Genomic DNA, 20,109 nt, shown 5'->3' on the forward strand with positions numbered 1-20,109 from the left:
CAACTCTCTCTCACAAAATCGAGATCAAACACTATTGAATTTAACAAGAAAAATAGCAAAGACACACTACTAGAAAGAAACTGGTTTGACATTCTCTAAGAACACCTAGAACACCAAGAACTTGTAATAATACCAAATCACAGTTCGTGATCTCTTGTAATTCTGTCTAACGACCAAGAGCAAATTTATATAAATTAAAGAACACATTGGATGTCGGATTTGCTTTAAACAACTGAACTACTATAAAAATCTTACGTCTGCTTTATATTTATGTCTTTGCATTCTACCATGCAATTAGTAGCATGCAAAGACGAAAATAAAATAGCAAAAACACTCTTGAATTTAACAAAGAAAATAGCAAAGACATACTAGAAAGAGACTGACTTGACATGCTCTAAGAACACTTAGAACACCAAACACTTGTAATACCAGATCATAGTTCGTGACCTTTTGTAAACTTGTCTAACGACCAGGAGCAAATATAATAAAAGAATACATTAGATGTAGGATTCGCTTTAGGCATCTGAACCACTATAAAAATCTTATTGTTTGCTTTATATTTACGTCTTTGCATGCTACAGTGCAAACAGTACCTCACCCACAAAGTATAATTTGCTCATATGTAATTTCATAGCACTGTACACGTGCGAAGTAGTTGATGTCAAAATCAATCATCAAATTTTTAATATATTGTTAAATATTAATGAATTGATATTATAAATGAGGTACAAGTACAAGTGAAATGAACCAAGTGTTTTTTGAACTTTTTATGATATCCATTTAAGGGCAATCATATATTTTCTTGAACATTTTATAATCTACTTTTTGACATGATTGATCGTTACAAATATATTCAGGGTGTGTTTATTTGGGGGTTATATGGGATTACTAAGGTAATGTCATCTTATATTATTTGATTACCATTTTTGGTTGTCAAGTAATATAAGATTCCGATAATCTTCCAATACCAATAGTAGTTATTGTTGGTAATGGTAGAGGCAATCTAATAGTTTCTATTTTCTTAGGTATTTTAAGAAGATTTGGTTATCTTATTTTTGTTACAATTTTATCCCTTATTAATAAAATTTTAGGACATTAATACCCTTGTTTTACAAACAATTTACAAAAACACCAATTAACTATTTTATCCTTATATACAAAGTTTTTAGGACATAAATACCCCTGAATTATACAAATTTACCCAAGTGTGGTGGCTGGATCTAGCCACCACCGCGGCGATGATGGAATAGTGCATGACCGGCCATATCTGGTCGACCAGGCGCTGATAAGGCATTTTATGGCCTGAAACAGCTAGATCTGGCCATTTCACAGCTAGATCTGTGGCCATGAAAGGCCAGATATTTGGCCATGAAACAACGGCCGTTTCACAACCAGATTTGTGGCCGTGAAAGGCTAAATCTTTAGTTATGAAACGGTCGTTGTTTCACTACCAGATCTACACTTTTGCTGCTGTCGATGGTGGTGGCAAGCAGTCGGCAGTAGCTTGGGGTGGGTGAGGGTGTTTTTGTTAAGTTTTAAATTTTTTTTGTTGCTGAGGTGTTTTAACTAAATTTGAAATGTTAGGGGATAAAAAAAACTATTAAAAAAAAATAATAAAAATTATATTATATTAATATTTAAAAATGATGGCAATTTAGTAAATTATATAACATACCGACTAATTTATTTATCTCAATCAAACATATTAATATAACATACCCACTAATTTATTCCAACCAACCAAACACATTTCTCCAAACATTCACAATAATCTTTAAGGTAATCTATATTTCCATTAATAAAATATTCTCATTAATATAATATTCCCTTAATCAATCATACCTTCAATGAAAAATGATAAGTCGCTTTTGTTGTGATGACAATAGAAATATAGAATATTTATCAAAATTATATAGCGCGTTTGTCTAAACTACGTGGTTAGACATGGAGCGTAAAATAAATTCAAATAAGTAGATAATGTTAGAAAAATAATTTGTAATCTATTTAAAAAAAAAAAATACTTGGGTTAAGATTAAAATAAAATTCTATTGGCATTGGATTTAGGAAAATTGATTTAATCAAGAAAATAAATTATTAAGACTTATTAAAGCTAATGCAACTATAACCGAATAGTTTGATAGTAAAAGAATAAAAAAATATTTTATGAGTTTTGAATTTGAATCTCTCTAAGTATTAATAGAGGTGATCACATAGACTCTTAACTAACCGATAATTCTAAAATCCAAAAGATTTGTTGCGGTGTCATTACGTATTTACTTAATGATATTTATTCATGAGAGGTAATCCCTGTGAATAGCCATTTGGCCCATATCCAATATCCAATATCCAATCTCCAAACTCACAATCCCATATGCCTAGCTTAGATGTTTAACAGATAATGGACCTGAAATTGACCGACTGCGTGATCTGTAAGAGTACCAAAACACAAGGATTTGTCCTAAGCATTCAACTGGAACACGCATGCATATTGATGCACTTGACCTCTAATTAGCGATGTCGACGGATGTGATTTGATTAATACCCATGGCTACAGTGAGTCTGTCGGTACCGACACCTAATCCCAATGGGGCCTTCTTATTTTAAACAGTATTAGTTAACTCATGGCAATCTACGTAAGGGCAGTTTATACTTTATTGATCATATTGATAAGATCATTCAATATATGAGCCACTTTACGCAGGTTTAAGGGCACGTATACAAACAGACACGTAATACGTGGCACAAGATGGAGAGTTGTCGGTAGATCGAACGTACGAAACGTGTCAGGGTTCTACACAGTGAATCAATGCAGAGGTGGCAAAAACGGTGCGCTGTGATGCTCCCTATAAATATTGGGTTCTTGTCTTTCTCCTTTTTCACGTCAGAACACTCTCAATTTCTAATTGTAACTACAAATTTTATTAAGTTCGCTTCTCTGTCAGTCACTGTTTCAATGGAATCCCAAATGACACATGCTCATGGTCAAGGCAAAACTCAAGAGCACGAACCCCACACGGTTAGGCATCACACCAGTAGCGGTAAGTTTGATAAGAAATTAACTTGTGGGAAGAAGTTTAATTATGTCATATTATGTTTTTGCTGATGGTGGGTTTATTTGTTTCAGTGGCAGAAGGTGAAGATGAGCAGCACCACGAGAAGAAGTCGGTTCTGACGAAGGTGAAGGCAAAGGCAAGGAAGATAAAAGACTCACTCACAAAACATGGTCATGGTCAAAACCATGACCAAGACCAAGACCAAGACCAAGACCATATCCCTGATGTTCATGATCTCGATGAGGAAGACGATGATGAGGAAGAAATGGCTGAAGACCCTGAAGTTCATGGTGCACCAAGTATGTTAATTAATAACTTATTAGTTTCTTTTTCTGTATATATTTATATCCTTCTTTGGGTAACAAGCTTATAATATATGTTGCTCTGTACATATCCTTAGACTAAGGAAAATTGAACATGAATAATTCCTTTTACTGGTAAAGTTAATTGAAAAACCAGGCGTTACATATGTTAATTTTTCTGCATATAGGCGTATTTAGTTGTTTGAAAGTAAATATATTTTGTAAAATGTATAAAGGGCGAATTGTTTGGTAACCGACTGTAAAATACACCAGTGAAACAATACAAGACTACACTGTGAATTAATTTCAAAAAAGAATGTGATCAGGACTAAATATCATTCATCTCTTGCTTAAATTTTGGTCTTTTCATATTGTGGAAGGTTTGGGTGGTTATTGAGCACGTAATATCACAATATAAGCATGTTAAGTAGTTATTAATTTAGAGTCTAATTTCACTAATACGGTAATATTGTCTTAGGGATTTTTTAGTTATTATTGAGACTTTGTAATGAATTAATTTTCACAGTATATGAGGCTACAGCCATTAAGACCACTGGGCTAGTGGACTCTGGAGTCAATTCTGGAAGGTCAAAGGTCACGGAGGTTGATACTCGGTTACCCAACGTGAACCCTGACGAAGGGATTGATGTTAAAAACGTTGATCAGGGTTTGAAAACAGCCGTGGGTGAAATTCCTAGCGCACCACAAAATACACCTGCATCTCATACTGCTCCAGGAATTCATCACCCCAGAGACAATGACCCAACTAGAACCTTAGTCCACGGTGAAGAGGAACGTTCTGGGCAACCGAAAGTCAACTTGCAAAGACCAGAACGCTGGGAGGAGGATCTCGCTGTCCCAAAGGACACACCTGGTTCTTATGTTCCTGTGAATTATCAGGCCAAAGTCGGTGACCATACTGGCAAAGGTAAGTTTAATAATGGTACAATGCTCCTCCAGATTCTACTTCTCTAGTTTTTAGTATTGAAACTCAACTGATTGAATGGAGCGACATATTTTCTTGCAGGTGGTGAAGCAGCAGGAGTAAACCCAGATCTTCTTTCTTTTGACAAAATGAAAATCTATGACGAACCAAAACCAAATTCAGAAGAAAAACAGAGCTTACCTACTGGAACTGAAGATTTTTTTACCAGTGTGCCCACTGGAAGCCATGACCAGTTCTCGCCAGAATTAACCCCCCCGGAACGTAGGAGCACAGAAAAATACCCACAAGAGAACATAGTTGACAGGCCCTCGAACGAGCGTGATGAGTTCTCGCCAGTTTTAACTCCCCCACAACGTACGAGCACAGAAGACAACCCGGAAGGGGAGGTAGTTGACAGGCCTTCCAACGAGCGTGACCAGTTCTCACCAGGATTAACTCCCCCACAACGTATGAGCACAGAAGACAACCCGCAAGAGAACGTAGTTGACAGGCCTTCGAACCAGGGTAGCTACATTCAGAAAATTTCATCTGCCACCTCTGCAATCACAGATAGAGCAGTATCCGCTAAGAATGTTGTAGCTTCCAAGCTTGGATATGGCGAGAAAGACAACACAGGAGGACATGAAGTGCGTGAAGGGGATAAAAATTCCATGTCAGGATCAGCAGTAGATTATGGAAAGAAAATGGCTGCTACTGTGACAGAGAAGCCGACTCCAGTTTATGAGAAGGTTGCAGGAGCAGGAAGTACAAAAAGGTCAAAAATGCAGGGTGCTACCACTGGTACTGGTACTGGTACTGGTACTGGCAGTACCCAGGAACGTGGGGTTGATGGGCAAGACAAAGGAGTGTCGGTGAAGGACTACATTGCAGAGAAATTGAGGCCCGGAGAAGAAGACAAGGCTCTATCAGAGGTGATATCTGAGACTTTGCATAAGAAGAAAGTGGATCAAGAGAAACCTGCAGCAACCTCTAGGCCTGTGAGTGAGGTGATTTCAGATGCTTTGCACAAGCGAAATGAAGAACCTGATGAAACAGATAGGCCTATGGGAAAAGTGACCGAATCCGAGGAGGTGGCCAGGAGGCTGGACACTCATAATAAAGATTCTTCCAAAGAGAAGGACATGAGTTCCAGCTTTATTAGTAATGATAGTAGTACTTCTGGCAATGGTGTAGTTGATAAGATCAAAGGAGCAGTTGGTTCATGGTTTGGGAAAGGGGGTGAGTCCCAGGGATCTCAGCAGTCACTTGGTTCCTCATTCGGTAAGTATCAATGACTTGATAATTTGTGAATTATAAAGTTTGCCTGCTAACTGTTGTTTGGGATTCATTTGTGTTATTTCCTTGTTTGGCTGGTCAGATTCTGCTAATGATGGGGCAAGGCAGGAAACCGGCATTACTGAGGAGAGAAGACCTCAGGAGTCTGGCAATTGATACAATATGATTTGTGTTTTCAATTAAGTGTGGTTTTCTTCGGTGTTTGTATTACTCTTTATGTACCCATAAATGTGTCAGATTGTAGATTGGGTTATACCTCTTTATTACAGTTTTGTGTGTTTATAAGATGGATGAATCTTCAGTGATGCGTGAGGGATATATCTGTAAGGCAATGGTTGTTTGCATTGCCCTTTGCCAGCAATAGCATGAAACTATCCTAATAATTTTCTTTTCGAAACAAGTTTTGAGCTGCTTTCTCAGGAATTTTGGTGGTCTAATTTGCATCAAAACTGTATTTGGACCTGAAGTTTTGGCCCTCTGCTTCACTAGATGGATCTCATTCATAACATTAAAAGCCCTCTGCTTCACTAGAAGGATGTTATTCAATACATTAAAAGCTGCAACAAAAATTCGACTAGTAATGGACTAGACCGGCCACAAAAAATGTGTACTCTGAAAACCAACAGAAGTTCCTCCATAAGTGAAAAGCCTTAATATTTTCATTTTAATCTTGCTGGACTGAAAAGATACCGCGTACAATAACCCTGACCTGATGAGTGAAAGATTGATTGAGAAGTTAAAAAGATCAAAGGGTCTTCAAATTATAGCAAGCAAAAGGGTGGTCACCAATTACCATACTAAAAAGATTTTTAGTTAAAAGTAGAACAAAATAGACAAGAAAAATATATCGTGTTTTTGTTTACATTAGTCTACAATCAGATAAAAATTACATAAAATTTATGTAAAATAGCTACTCAATCATTTTTTTTTGCCTAATTATACACTATTATATAATTTAGTTGTACACTTATTTATATTTAGTTGTAAGAATATTATTAGTAGAAAGATAAGCGCTTAGAAAGTGGACAGAATCAAAATATGAAATGAATAGAAAGTTGGGTAAAATCAGAGGACAATATTTTCCTAATGAAATGTAATATTAGAATTTTTTTCTTGTTTCAGAGCTAAGAGTATAAGCTAAAGCATAATATTTGGTGGATATGAATGTAAATTTTCCCCTAATTTTCCTTCCTTGTTTTTTTTCTGATTTTTCCAACTTTCAACCCCTTTGAATTTTTTTTTTTTTTTTTTTTTTTGTTTAAAGGCTAATCTTTATAACTATCTCTGGGTAGCTAGTAGTTTATAATGCTTTTGAGTGTATTACTCAAAGGTCTAATTTAACTCTCTCATCGATTGTTAGGGATAGTCATGGAGTTTTTATCTGGTTAATAGTTTCAGGGTCGTAAGGGATTAATTAAAGTGTACGCAAACTGCCTAGACAGTCGGACACCATCAGGTCATTAAAAAGAAAAAATAGGGCTAAAATCGGCTGATGTGAAATAGTAGGTTACTCTTAGCTAAATGACAAATTTGTTTATTATAAGAAAAATATATATTACTATAATTTTGTAAGAAAGACCAGAACATATTAACATCCTTTTTATTATATTTATTTTTTTGTTAATTTTGTTGATTTAATTATTGAAAATATTAAATAATTTTAATATGAATAAATTATGTAAAACGGTAACCAAATAAAAAACCTTGAAAAATAACATTTAGTCCCTGAGCTTTGGTATAAGCACACTTTGTCTTGTAGAATCAAAATGGTGTATACTGACTTTTGTCCCTGACTCCCTGAGGTTTGCCTATGTTACTTTTTTAAACCTCAGGGATGACATTGTCATTATCGAACCTAAATCCCATAACCTCTTGTTCACCAGGAAAACATAAAATCCGCAATTAGCTAACTCTTAAGCAATTTGCACAGCGTTTATTACGTTTCGTTCTAGGATTGGTTGGGCATATTAATGTTCTGTGACAAGAAACACCAGATTGCTCTCTCTTTGTTTCCCTTAGCTTTCTCATTGTACCTCAGTTCGTCTCCCCACCACTTCGGTGGCTTACTTACACTATGAAAGCCTCGACTGGTCGGGTCAAGTTCTAATAGAGCTCTCTACAAGCAGCTTAAAACCAGGTTAGTCCTCGCTCTGTCAATAATCTCTGTTCAATGGGCGTTTTTCTCTTCCATTAGAGCCGTATTACGCACTTGGGTATTTTCAGTTTAATGGCTGGGTGCTCAACTTTCCTTCAGTCCTATTTGTTCAAAAATTTCATCCTGTTACTGAGTTTCTTGGATTTGTTTTGTATTGTAACGTTGCGGCGATAATGGGATATCTCCAGCGTCTTAACAATGAACTCTGTGGCTTTATTTGGTGCAAGAATAGTTAATAAATTTACATGTTTTCTTGTTATTTCGCGTAAGTTTTGCGACCATAGTGGTCATGTTGGTGAAGTCCATGATGGGCTTAATTGCATTGAGGAGAGTTTGACCAAAGAGTGGGAAAGTTCTGATTTTGATTCTGCTACAGTTGAAAAACCCGGTTTTTACGATCATGAGTGCTCGGAGGGGCATTTCTCGGTGAGGAGAATTTTTGTTGATAATGTTAAGTTTGATGCTGGAAGAATACTTGAAATTTTACAGCGTGATGGTCCTGGTTTTGATGCAAAATTGGCTCTCAGCGAGTCAGGAATTAGGGTTTCAGGGATACTTGTCAGGGAAGTTCTTTTGGGAATTTTGAGAAACGTAGATTATGCAAACAAGACCAGGTGTGCAAAATTGGGTTACAAGTTTTTTGTATGGTCGGGTCAGCAGGAAAATTTTAGGCACACAGCAAACACTTATCATTTGATAATGAAGATATTTGCAGAATGTGAGGAGTTTAAGGCAATGTGGAGGCTGGTTGATGAGATGATTGAGAACGGGTTCCCAACTACAGCACGGACATTTAACATATTGATTTGTACTTGTGGTGAGGCGGGTTTAGCTAGGAAAGTTGTGGAGAGGTTTATTAAATCGAAGACATTTAATTATAGGCCATTTAAACACTCTTATAATGCAGTTCTATATTCACTTCTTGCTATAAAGCAGTATAGGTTGATAGAGTGGGTGTATCAGCAGATGTCTGATGAGGGTCATCCCCCGGATATTCTAACTTATAACATTATTATGTGTGCAAAATATAGGTTAGGGAAGTTGGAGCAATTTCACAGGTTACTTGATGAAATGGGTAGAAGTGGGTTTTCCCCTGATCTTCATACATATAACATCCTTCTCCATGTGCTTGGCAAAGGAGATAAACCACTTGCAGCACTTAATCTCTTAAATCACATGAAAGAAGTGGGTTTTGATCCACGTGTTCTTCATTTCACCACATTGATGGATGGCCTGAGCCGAGCTGGAAATTTAGAGGCATGCCAGTATTTTTTTGATGAGATGATCAATAGAGGGTGCATGCCTGATGTGGTTTGTTACACCGTTATGATAACAAGTTACATAGTTGCCGAGGAGTTTGAGAAGGCTCAGGGACTGTTTGATGAGATGATCGTCAAGGGACAGCTTCCAAACGTATTTACATACAATATCATGATTCGTGGTTTCTGCATGGCAGGGAAGTTTGACAAGGCATGTTCAATGCTGAAAGAAATGGAATCCAGAGGTTGTAATCCAAATTTCCTTGTGTATAATACCCTAGTCAGTTATTTGCGGAATGCAGGAAAGTTGTCTGAAGCACATGAAGTGATTCGACACATGGTTGAAAAGGGGAAATATGCACATCTAGTGTCAAAATTCAGAAGATATAGAAGATGCTAGCACAGAATTGTGCAATTCGGAATAATTCAGTTGTAACATTACTGGGAACATGCTTGTCAATTCAGCCCTCTTGACAGCATGTGCCTGCTGCCTGTAATAGTGTCAAGGAAATGGTAAACATTCACATCTGTTCTCCTTTTTAAATTTTTTCAAGCAAAATTTTGAGATATAATAGAAAGCTACACTTGTGTCTTTCATTCTTCCCAACTTGCTTGATGGGTTTATTTGTGCGTTTGTCAGTATTAAAGTAATCAGATTATCAAAATGTCCCTGGCACTCAGTGTTTATCATGATGATGCAGCATAATTTGTTATGTACCAAATATAATTTTAATTACCAGAATTTCCAATGAGAGATCAAGATGGAATTTTCCTCAAAGTTCTTCCTGCTAGAGTTTGAAATCTGACCTTCATGTGAATATATTGGTAAATTTTCTTTAAGGACAGGAGCAGTTATTTGACCATGGAGTTGACCACAAATCCTCGATGGGAATCAATATAGAGAAATTAAATTGGGAGAAGAAGGAAGTTTAACAGAAGTTGGAAAGAGTCAAATTGGCTTGCATTTTTTATGTTGAAGCATGTAAAGAGCTCATGCAGATCATATTTTCTTTATTCGTTGAAACTGTAGGCAGGGTTCTCTGTTTATGATTGATAACTTTATACTTACAAACTAAACTTAGCAAAAGGGCTCTCAGTTCAAGAAAAATAATACATTCATGCTTTCCTTTGAAAACCTCTTTATTAATTCTTTGTTTTATGTGCTTAATTAATAGCCTGGTCGCCAAATCGATTTCAACTCCTATATTACTCTTAGTTTTTGACATAGTGAAATTTAAAAGAACTAATTGTGCAATAGACTAATTTTAGTCAGTATAAGATACTATATATCTTTCTGTTTTTCACTCCAGTCTCCATATACTCAGTGCAATCCTTGCGATGTTTGGTGCTCATTCTTTGTTTATAGAAAACGTCTAATATACATATACTACAACAGAATGTCTTGGTTTAATGATGTCGTTTATTTACTTATATACCCATTCCTATTCCGTATTTTTGCTTCCCTCTTCTCTGCTCATTTTAGGCTTGTTGATAGAGGTGTTAGCGTGTTCCAATCAACCCACCTTTTTCACATGTTATAGGTTATATCTGGAAAATTATCCGTTACTAAGCTTCATTGTTTGACCTAGATTCTTGTTTTGGTTTAAATTTTGAAGTTTCCTTTAATGAATGTCACTACGTCGTTGATATGAGATCTTTATGGCTCTGATCAGGTCCTAACCATTTCATGAGACTTCCAAGAATTGAGAGTTTATAAGTCATAAAGTTCTGCAGAGTTTTGAGTGGAGGATGGGAGAGATAAAGTTGAGGTGGTTGTGGCATAGATACAATGAAGGAAGACAACTGAGAACAGAGGTGTTGATAGAAGTTGGGAATAATGGTCAATGGATGGTGTTTTGGCTGGCTGCAAGGAGCTTGTGAATGATAACTGTATAAAATATTCAGAGCATTATGGCTAATAAGGTTAGACAGTGGAGGCAGTTAGGATGGTAAAGCAATTGAGAGGTGCATGGGCATGGTGCTATATCTCCAGCTGCTTGTGATGCTAATGGAGGTGGCGGCAGCAATGCCGTATATGGTAGAAACTGCGATGATTGATGTTTTGATGAAGGCATTTAGACAGAATTGTCAAATATGACGTGGACAGTATCCCGTAGCAGCCAGGTTATTGCAATGTTGCCAAGGGTGGTAGTAGGTATCTTCATTGTTGTGGACCTTGTGATTCTGCTGTTGAAAGCACCGGCAATGACAGCAACATGATGGAGACCTATTTGGAAATAGAGTAATTCTCTTGTTCTCTAGAGTCGTTCTACGGGTATCTGATCTTTGTTTCTCACTCGATTTGCTGTACGCCCATATGGTCATAAATCTAGAATCAAGGCTGCTATTGACAAAAGGAGATCAAAGTTCTACCGTCTTTTTGGTCAAATTTCTTACTCTAGAATGAAGCCTGCTATTGACATTAAGTCATTAATGCACTTGTTACAGTCAAAAGTTGTAATTTTTTAGTACAACAGGGTATTGGTAGTTTGTTGATTGTTGGAAGAGATGGAACAGGCTGAATAAGAAACTTTATGAGAATAGATCCAATAGCTAATGTTAGAGATGATGATTTGTTCTCGGAACCCTAATCCAATGCTCTTCAGGTTTAGTGTGAAAAGAGGAGTGATGATAATTGATTGATGACCTGTAATCTGTTACTACCATTATCATTCCAGCTAAGGAGTTAGACTGTTTGATATTCTTCTGTCCAAAGAATGGCGTCTTATCAACCATCATATGACATGATTTCAAGCTGCCTTACAAGACAAGCCTTACACTCCAAGACAACATAAATCTTCTGATTCTTCAACAGATAATAAAGACAACATAAATCTTCTGATTCTTCAACAGATAATAAAGAACTCAAATAATGCTTCTGCTACATAAACATGCAGCTACATGCCAATACACAGCATGCCATCCTCGCACGCCCACCGACTCTCGGACTTTAGCCTTATACCGTTCTCAAAATTCTTCATTCCATAAATCCCATCCATGCTTTGATGGTCAAACTCAAAATCCATGGCTACACATTTGATTGCGACGAGGCGGCTGATGAATGCCGTCAAAGTTTCAATTTGAAACAAGGATAATATATTTTATGGGCACTGATTAGATATATTTCTTATATAAGGGACCTGTAATTTGTGAATGTTGTTATCTAGTCTTCATAAAAACGTAACCCCATTCACACTGGATGGCTAAATCACTCATCACTTTACGTTGTTTATTCAGTATTATCAATTCGCCAATTTGAACTCGTAAAGTTTGCAGTTCTTGACCCCATGTGATTGTCTGGCGGTGACTTCTCTCTTCCTTTTCTTAAGTTTTAGGTTCAAATTTTGAGATCATCTATCACAATAATTATTAGTCTTTTAGGTTTGTGAGGTATTTAATAGATCACAGAGATTAGTTGAAGGGTTTTTTAAACCTTAAGGCCGTCTACCATAAGGGGGCGTTTGGTCCAGGAATGTTAGATTACTGAGAATATTAGATTACTAGGAATGTTGGATTACTAGAAAGATAAATTACCTTAGAAGATTACTAGGAATCTTTAAAAAAATGTGTTTGGTTAGTTGGTGGGTATGTTATATTAATATGTTTGGTTATATTTAAATGACTAAATTGTCCCCCTTTTAAATATTAATATAAGATTATTTTTGTTATTAATTTTTGAACAATTTCTTTTAACCCATAATATTTCAGATTTAGCTAAAACACCCCCGCTTATATAAAACTTTAATTTATGATGAAATCACCCCCATCTCCTGCCACCTCCTGCCGACACCGCAAACCACCGCCGGAAATCTACGAAAGTACCGTGACGAAGAGACTCCGATATGGTTGTTTCTGGCCATTTTGATGGTCAAAAACTGCCATATCAGGCTAGATTTGGTCGAAAATGGCCAGATCTATTTTGGCCAGATCGATGGATCTGGCCATTATCGGCCAAATCTATTTCGGCCAGAATAGATCTGGCTGTTAACGGCCAGAATATATCTGGTCGTTAACGGCCAGTTCCATCAATCTGGCCGGATATGGCCGTTTTCGGCCATCAATTTGGTCAGAAACGACCATATCGAAGCCTCCCGGAGTCTCCCACCGAATCTCGTTCTTTTTTGGGGACTCCGGTGATTTTCCGGCGGCGGCCCATGGTGGTTGGCTCGCCGTCGACGATGGTGGCTGGGTGGCAGTAGTGGTCTGTAAATTATTTTAAATATAAAGGCATTATTGTCCAATATTTTAATTAAACAAGGGTAAAATTGAAATAGGATATTAATGTAAATTTGTTTTAAAGTAGGGGTATTATTGTCCAAAAATTTTATTAATAAGTGATAAAATTGTAACAAAAAATGATAACCTTGGTAATCTTAGAATATCTAAGAAAATGGAGGTAATCAGATTACCTCCCATATTATCAATAGTAACTACTATTGGTATTTGAAGATTACCGGTATCTTATATTACTTGACAACCAAACATGATAATCAAATAATATAAGATGACATTACCCCAGTAATCCCACATAACCCCCAACCAAACGCCCTATAATAATATTATAACTTACTTAGTCATTTAAACTCGTAGAGTATTCAATTAAATCCAAATATTAGTTAAAGTGTATACAAATTGACTTCAAATGAATATATATGTGTCTTTATCAAACATCTTAATTTAACTTTCTTTAACTTTCAAATGAATACGTAACTGCGTTTTAAGTGCTTACATTTACTCGTAAAATTCTATTGTTTTGTATTTAATTTTGTAACCATAAATTATTGATAGATGTAGATGTTTTGAAGAATGATGCAATTCGTGACACTTTTGTATCATTCAAATGGTATATCTGGTGAAGCAGAATCTGTGGGCGTGCTAACAGTTTATTGTTTTTTTCTGCTTAATTAGACTAACATGACTATGTCCTCTAAGCTGTAAAGGAATAATAAGAGAACCAAGATGAGGAAACTCGTGGAAACAAAAACTACTTCTTCTTCCTGCGCTTTAATATTAATTGTTTACAACGAGACAAATCTGGCGATTCACGCAAACCATTTTAAATCTAATCACATTAATTGCTAAGCATGAATGAAAATTTTGCTACAATAATTATTATTACAGAGAAAAATTCACATATGGTTTTTCATTTTTTGTCCTCTTTCTTCTCTTCTTTCTTTTCTTCCGGTTTCTTCTCCTCTTTCTTCTCTTCTTTCTTTTCTTCTGGTTTCTTCTCCTCTTTGGCTGGCCCAACTGAGATGATGTCCACTTTTCCTACTTTCTTCAACCTCTTCGCTACTGCCACTGTATCCATCTGCCCTATCACTGTTAGCTTCTGGTCTTTTAAATCAGCCGCAATTGAATCAACTCCTGAAAGTCATAACTCTCTCTTCTATAAGTACAACTTCCAATAAATATATATTATAATTTCAAAGGTGAAAAAAATAATTGACTACTCCAGAATATCCGATCAGCTCAAATATATTTAAAAGAAGAAAGAAGAAAAACCCTCATGTATCAAATGTTCAAATCAAAAATTTTATTTTTATTTTTTATATTTAACAAGACGTCGATGATTTTGGTTGAAGAATGTTAACAGTAGAGGAAGATAAATATACCAAAGATATCAGCAGCAGCTTCAATGGCTTTCTGCTTGGTCTTATCGTCAGTCATGGTCAAAACCTTCAACACCACCTTCTGCTTTCACATATTCACAAAGAAAGAAACAAAATTTAAGACAATTTCTATGTTGTTGAAACTATAAAAACTATTTCAAACAGTTGGAATGAGTGAGTAAGAGTACCTGAGCCATGGCAGGAAGAGGATGATGATATCAGAAATGAAATGAAAAATGAAAATTTAAGAACCATGTGGAGTTTATAAAGAAAAGGGTGAGAGGGTGAGATTTGAGGCTCTTGGTTCAGGTGGGATCGTCAATTTTGTGAATGAATACTTACATCTAACAAGTGGTTCCTTACACACGTCTTCTTGAACACGTGGCACATTTTTGGTAATTTAAAAGACAAAAAGTTGACATGTGAGTTGTTTTCAGCCGCTTGATTAAACATAGAATCCCCTCCCTTTGTTTTTTCTTCTGATTTTGAAAGGTATTAACTAATTTATTTTTATTTTAAGTTTTTACACGTAAACCACTACCGAGTTAGCAAAAGTGTCTAATATGAGATTAATTGTCATTATTTGAAGAGCATCTTTCTGAGAATATTTTCGTTAATTTTAAAATATAAAAAATATAATTTTTATTCAAATATAATAGATTCATTAAATTTAATGAAGATACTCTTTGTTTTTAAAGAAGAGACTTAATGAAAGAGAGAATTAATAAATAAAATACATAGCAATTTGTAGTTTATTAATTAACATTATGATAGAGATTGAAATTTGACTTTTTAAATATAGAGAGTCAAACTCACTCTCTAATTTATATTTTAAAGATAAAAAATCTGTTGGACTCTTATTTTTATGGATAAACTCTTTATTTATTTTTATAATAAAGAGTTTAGATCATATAAAGAACCATTTGAAGATACTCTTAGACACTAATATGGTTGATCATTGTGGAGATTTATTCGATTTTCTATTTAAAAAATTAGTTGAAATACAAACAAACTACTTTAAACATCTTCGATGCGCTTAAACTAACCCCCAAAAAAATAGCCACCACTTTATTTGAGAGATAACTAATTGTAAGTTATCACATCTAAGAGTTATAAGATCAAGTCGTAGACCTAATATCACTGCGAGGGTTTCGGTTTAAGATCTGCTAATTAGCTGTTCTTGATCTTTCATATATATTGGCATAATTTATGAGCAAGTAGGGGGACCGAGCCGAGGCTATCTTTGCTTTTTCACTGCCAATAATCTCTCTTCATCCAAAAGGTAATAATAAGAGTTGAAAAGCTAATAATTAAAGCAATTGAATATCTCCACTCAAAAGGTCAGAAGGACGAAAGATCTGTATTATCTTTAATGCTTCTGACCACAAAAATCTTCAACACGTTATGGTTCCCCAATTTGTCAACAAACAACTCATTGCGCATGGATATTGCCCTGGATTATCATCAATTAGGTTATCGGATACTCAGACGTATGATTCTTGTTGAAGAATGAGTGTGAACCAGAACCAGAACCAGTCCTACCCCATTACTTCATTTCCATTAATATTTAATTAAACAACCACATTTGCTGTCATTGGAAGAAGTATATATATAAACTCACAAATAAACCAAAATTCATAAAATACTAAATATTAATTAATAAACCCATGTATGAATTGAAGATTTTTAACCCCTACAATAAGCAAAACACTCAAAGGTCAGCAATTTCATGGTGAAAATCACATGATAGTGCAGGCATGGGGATTATCATCGCTGAAAAGTGAAGCGACAGTTTCATCAGATGCCACAGCAACTGAGTAAACAGAAGGGGTGTGGAAGAACGTATGTGCACCATTGGCGGTTCCATATGTATCGTAATAATGGTTCACAATGTAGCTTGGATACTTGTAAAATGAAGAAAAATGAGAGTATCCTGGAAATGGCCATGGCTCTGCTGCTTTTCCAGCTCTTTTAATAGCTTTCAGCACCTTCCTTTCCTCCAATCCAAACCCTCTTACTGTAATCTTTTGCATCTCCATTTCTATCTCCACTTCTTCAACTCCTTAAAAAAAAAAAAAAAAAAAAATCACAAACCAAAATAAGTAAGACATGAGGGATAATCCAGACCCTTGTTGGGCCTATACACATACTTCTGTTCTAGGTCCAATTCTGACACACATCAAGCCCATTTTTCAGGCTGTTATTAAATGTGTGGGGGTTCTCGTTTATGGCCTTACTAGAAACAAAACGTGAAAAGGGAAAAAATGAAACAAGTGCTTCTTTAAAGATATAAGACATTAATCTAAGCCGAGGGGTAAAAAAAAAGTTTTCCATTTCAAGCGTTAGAAGTTTAGAATATTGTAATATTATGTACCTTTGAGCTTGAAGAGGGCTTTCTTTAGCTTGGAAGCACAGCCTTCACAATCCAGGTTTGGAACTCTGACCTCGACCATCTGCAAATAATGCACATTGTTAAAATCCCATTTCCAGAATGGATATTTTCTGTGAGTTTTGTATGTGAAGAAAGAGAGAAGAAACTTACAGACATGGTTACTAGTCGTTTGAGTTTAAGCTTTTAACAAATGGAGAGATAGTCGTGGTTGGTTGGTGATGAACCAGTAAAGACAAGAAGTGGTTCTACTTCTATCTATCACTATTTAATGCAATTAATTAAGGCTCCCAGGAGTGAGCAGAGAAGGTTTTGTGATGAAGAATGGGTCAGAAAGGTGGAAGGCTTTTAAGCCCTTGGGTTTTGAAATTCGAAAGCATGAAAGAGTTGTTTACGCGTGGATTAGGAAAGCGTGAGACTTTATGCCCAACCCGATGCGCTCTAACTAACGCACAAATATACTATATATATATCAATATGCTTCTATATATTCATGGCACGCTCTCTCTGTTAAATGATGGGGGACACTGGACACCACCCACAATTCAATGCAAAACATATATAATTTTCCATTAACCCTGTAGGACCTTATGCACTTATGAAGCATCATCAATTCACTCTCATTTTTAATTATGTTTTTCAAGTTGTATATGGTTCTTCGTTAATATAAAATATATGAATGAATTCTCTATATATTTACACATTTACATAAATCCAAAAAAATAAATGAGTCAGCTTTACCATCGAATATTTTAACCAGCTTTCGACAGTAGACAGAATTCTGCAAAGGAATTCTCAGAAAGAAAGAACTGAAATTACTGAGAAAAAGCTCTCTCAGAGTAAACTTAAGCTGTCACTGAAGCTCTCTTCTTTCTGTAAACAAATCTTCTACCTTTGATTTGTTAACACATTGGTGCTCGAATTCCAAACCTTGGAAGTGAAAAAACTTTTTACAGCCATTAAATTATAATATGTAATTATTTGACGGCTGAGATGAATGGGAAAATAGAGATGGTTCTGCAGACAGACAAACACCCTGGACTTGGTTTTACAATGATCGTATATATTCCCATGGAAAGCTGAACAATATTGGAATATTTTAACATAAAGAAGGACAAAAAAACATGGGAGTATCATTCTCAGTTGTCCTTTCAAAATCAGTGAAAGAGAAACATATGTTCACTGTTTGTAAGGCTCGTTTGGAAGCATAATTATGATCATAGTAATGATGTGTTTTTTTTTTTTTTTTTTTTTGTCCGGGTGTCCAAGCCAGCTAGCACGCACCTCAACTAATCTTTCGGGGTCTTGAAGTTGACAGTGGGTAAATCCCCTCAATAGTAACTCTTATTAGCAATCCGGGTAAATCGAACTTAGGATCTCTTGAGTAATACATCCAAGAATCTTAATTAACAGCTGGACCACAGTGGCTTATTTTAAAAACCAGACCGGTCTAATCGGGACCAGTAGCTTCTCGGTCCAGTTCAGGTCTTAGTGACTGGCAAAACGAGTCTGGACCCGCGGGTCGGTCCGTACCCGGGTAAAAAATATAGGATACGGATCAATAAATTAAACCCATTTTTTGTGACCGTACCCGTACCGGTCCAATAAATCACAGGTCATACGGGTGAACCCGCGGCACCCGTATTTGCCCTATTCAGTATCACTGAATCCCTAAGTTTTTAATTTTTATCACGCAGAGTCCAGAGATCACGCTCACGCCTCCCTCTCACGCCTCCCTTTACAGAGTCACAGTCTCACTCTCATCTCAATATCTCATCTCTGATCTCTCAGTTCAGATCGCGGCCGCATCTCATCAGATCACGAATCACGCTCACGCCTCCTCTCACAGTTCACTCTCATCTCATCTCAAATCACAAAACAAAACCACAGAGAGAAAGAAAGCAGGGGCAGCAGAGAAAAAAAGGGTGTGAAGATCATCAGCAGCCTTTCAAACGGCACCAAGAGACAGCAACGATACCCCACCTAGGGTTTCCCTCTCTCTCACTTTGCCTTACACTTTTCTGTGAAACGACACATATCACATCTGTTTCGTTGTTTTGTTTCTGGATCTGGGATTTTGTGTTCGTGAGGTTTTATGTAGGTTTAAATGTTTGTTTTATGATGGACATTTTTATTTGGTGAATAAGGTGTGTTTTAATGCTTAATTGTTTTGAAAGTTTAGCCTTTGTGGGAAATGTTTGTGTTATTGTTTTGATCCGTTTTGTGGCGTTTAACGATTGAAAGAGGAGAAAGGAGATTAATTTGTTGGAGAAATTTTGATGTAATCATGCTTGTTTCTGTGAATTTGAGGATTGTATGTGCGTTTGGTGGTGTTTTTATTTTTATTTTTTGTATTTTGTTTTGGGAAGTACAGGTATAGGTTTCATGTAGGGAAAAAAAGGGCCCACCGCGGGTCCACCTGTACCCGTATAGGGTAGGGCACAGGTCCAAAATATTGGACCCGTATATATCGACGTATAAGGACCCGCACCCGTATGATCCGCACCCGATAACCCGGACCGTACGGCCCACCCACCCGTTTTGCCAGGTCTAGGTCTTAGGGGGTTTTTGTAATATTTATAAATTATAGGGTTAACGAATTTTATAGGGGTGTTTTGGCGATATATCAAAAGTTTAGGGATTAATGTAATTTTTTGGGACATTTTGATAAATAAAAAATTTAGGGACTACTTTAAACTTTTTAGGAGAATTTTGTAATATTTAAAATTAAGAGATTAATATGTAATTTTTAAAAATAAAAATGCGCTGTCATTGGTCCATCAGTTGGATGTTGACTGTGACCCCGGGTAGCAAAACAGGTTACCCTTCGTCAGGGTTTTAAAACAATGCACATGGTTCAGAGTAATGATGTTGTTTAAGGGAATCAATTAATAATTAAAACTTTCAAACGGAGACATCCACAACATTTCTTAATCTAAAAAGAAATAAAATAAAAAAATTTGCCTTTATAATGAACTATCATGTTATTCATTAATAAAAGGCAAATTTAAACTGCTCCCATCACTTGAAATATAAAAATATTAAGACATATAACATTTATTAATCTTTAAAAATAAAATAAAATGAAAAAATAGGCAAAATTAAGTGGGTAGAGAAA

General features: G+C 35.9%; 4 protein-coding genes across 4 annotated transcripts; 2 read left to right on the forward strand and 2 right to left on the reverse strand.

Moving 5' to 3' along the window:
- The first annotated feature begins 2,867 nt into the window (after positions 1–2,867).
- On the forward strand, positions 2,868–5,999 carry LOC116146977 (low-temperature-induced 65 kDa protein). Its single transcript, XM_031432400.1, has 5 exons — positions 2,868–3,038; positions 3,125–3,352; positions 3,882–4,283; positions 4,383–5,561; positions 5,659–5,999. The coding sequence occupies exons 1-5, from the start codon at positions 2,954–2,956 to the stop codon at positions 5,730–5,732; spliced, it is 1,968 nt and encodes a 655-aa protein (XP_031288260.1). The 5' UTR covers positions 2,868–2,953; the 3' UTR covers positions 5,733–5,999.
- A 1,571-nt stretch (positions 6,000–7,570) lies between these two features.
- On the forward strand, positions 7,571–11,739 carry LOC116146964 (pentatricopeptide repeat-containing protein At3g60050-like). The gene is made up of 2 exons (XM_031432388.1): positions 7,571–9,503; positions 10,664–11,739. The coding sequence occupies exon 1, from the start codon at positions 7,930–7,932 to the stop codon at positions 9,388–9,390; it is 1,461 nt and encodes a 486-aa protein (XP_031288248.1). The 5' UTR covers positions 7,571–7,929; the 3' UTR covers positions 9,391–9,503; positions 10,664–11,739.
- A 2,223-nt stretch (positions 11,740–13,962) lies between these two features.
- LOC116146993 (heavy metal-associated isoprenylated plant protein 39-like) lies at positions 13,963–14,937 on the reverse strand. The gene is made up of 3 exons (XM_031432417.1): positions 14,791–14,937; positions 14,606–14,684; positions 13,963–14,357 (listed from the first exon to the last, which is right to left on the reverse strand). Exons 1-3 carry the CDS (start codon positions 14,797–14,799, stop codon positions 14,134–14,136), a joined length of 312 nt encoding a protein of 103 aa, XP_031288277.1. The 5' UTR covers positions 14,800–14,937; the 3' UTR covers positions 13,963–14,133.
- A 1,334-nt stretch (positions 14,938–16,271) lies between these two features.
- On the reverse strand, positions 16,272–17,411 carry LOC116146961 (heavy metal-associated isoprenylated plant protein 31). Its single transcript, XM_031432386.1, has 3 exons — positions 17,145–17,411; positions 16,977–17,055; positions 16,272–16,664 (listed from the first exon to the last, which is right to left on the reverse strand). The coding sequence occupies exons 1-3, from the start codon at positions 17,148–17,150 to the stop codon at positions 16,342–16,344; spliced, it is 408 nt and encodes a 135-aa protein (XP_031288246.1). The 5' UTR covers positions 17,151–17,411; the 3' UTR covers positions 16,272–16,341.
- Between the last annotated feature and the right edge of the window lie 2,698 nt (positions 17,412–20,109).

This window comes from Pistacia vera, unplaced genomic scaffold, assembly GCF_008641045.1.
Source record: "Pistacia vera cultivar Batoury unplaced genomic scaffold, PisVer_v2 Contig486, whole genome shotgun sequence".
NCBI lineage: Eukaryota > Viridiplantae > Streptophyta > Magnoliopsida > Sapindales > Anacardiaceae > Pistacia > Pistacia vera.

Coding starts and splice junctions, on each gene's coding strand:
- LOC116146993 (XM_031432417.1), bottom strand. Junction 14,358..14,605: donor AGCTGCTGCTGATATCTTTG/GTATATTTATCT, acceptor TATGACTTTCAG/GAGTTGATTCAATTGCGGCT.
- LOC116146977 (XM_031432400.1), top strand. CDS start 2,954: ATGGAATCCCAAATGACACATGCTCATGGTCAAGGCAAAACTCAAGAG. Junction 3,039..3,124: donor TAGGCATCACACCAGTAGCG/GTAAGTTTGATA, acceptor TATTTGTTTCAG/TGGCAGAAGGTGAAGATGAG. Junction 3,353..3,881: donor TGAAGTTCATGGTGCACCAA/GTATGTTAATTA, acceptor TAATTTTCACAG/TATATGAGGCTACAGCCATT.
- LOC116146964 (XM_031432388.1), top strand. CDS start 7,930: ATGAACTCTGTGGCTTTATTTGGTGCAAGAATAGTTAATAAATTTACA.
- LOC116146961 (XM_031432386.1), bottom strand. Junction 16,665..16,976: donor AGCCCTCTTCAAGCTCAAAG/GTACATAATATT, acceptor TTTTTTTTTAAG/GAGTTGAAGAAGTGGAGATA.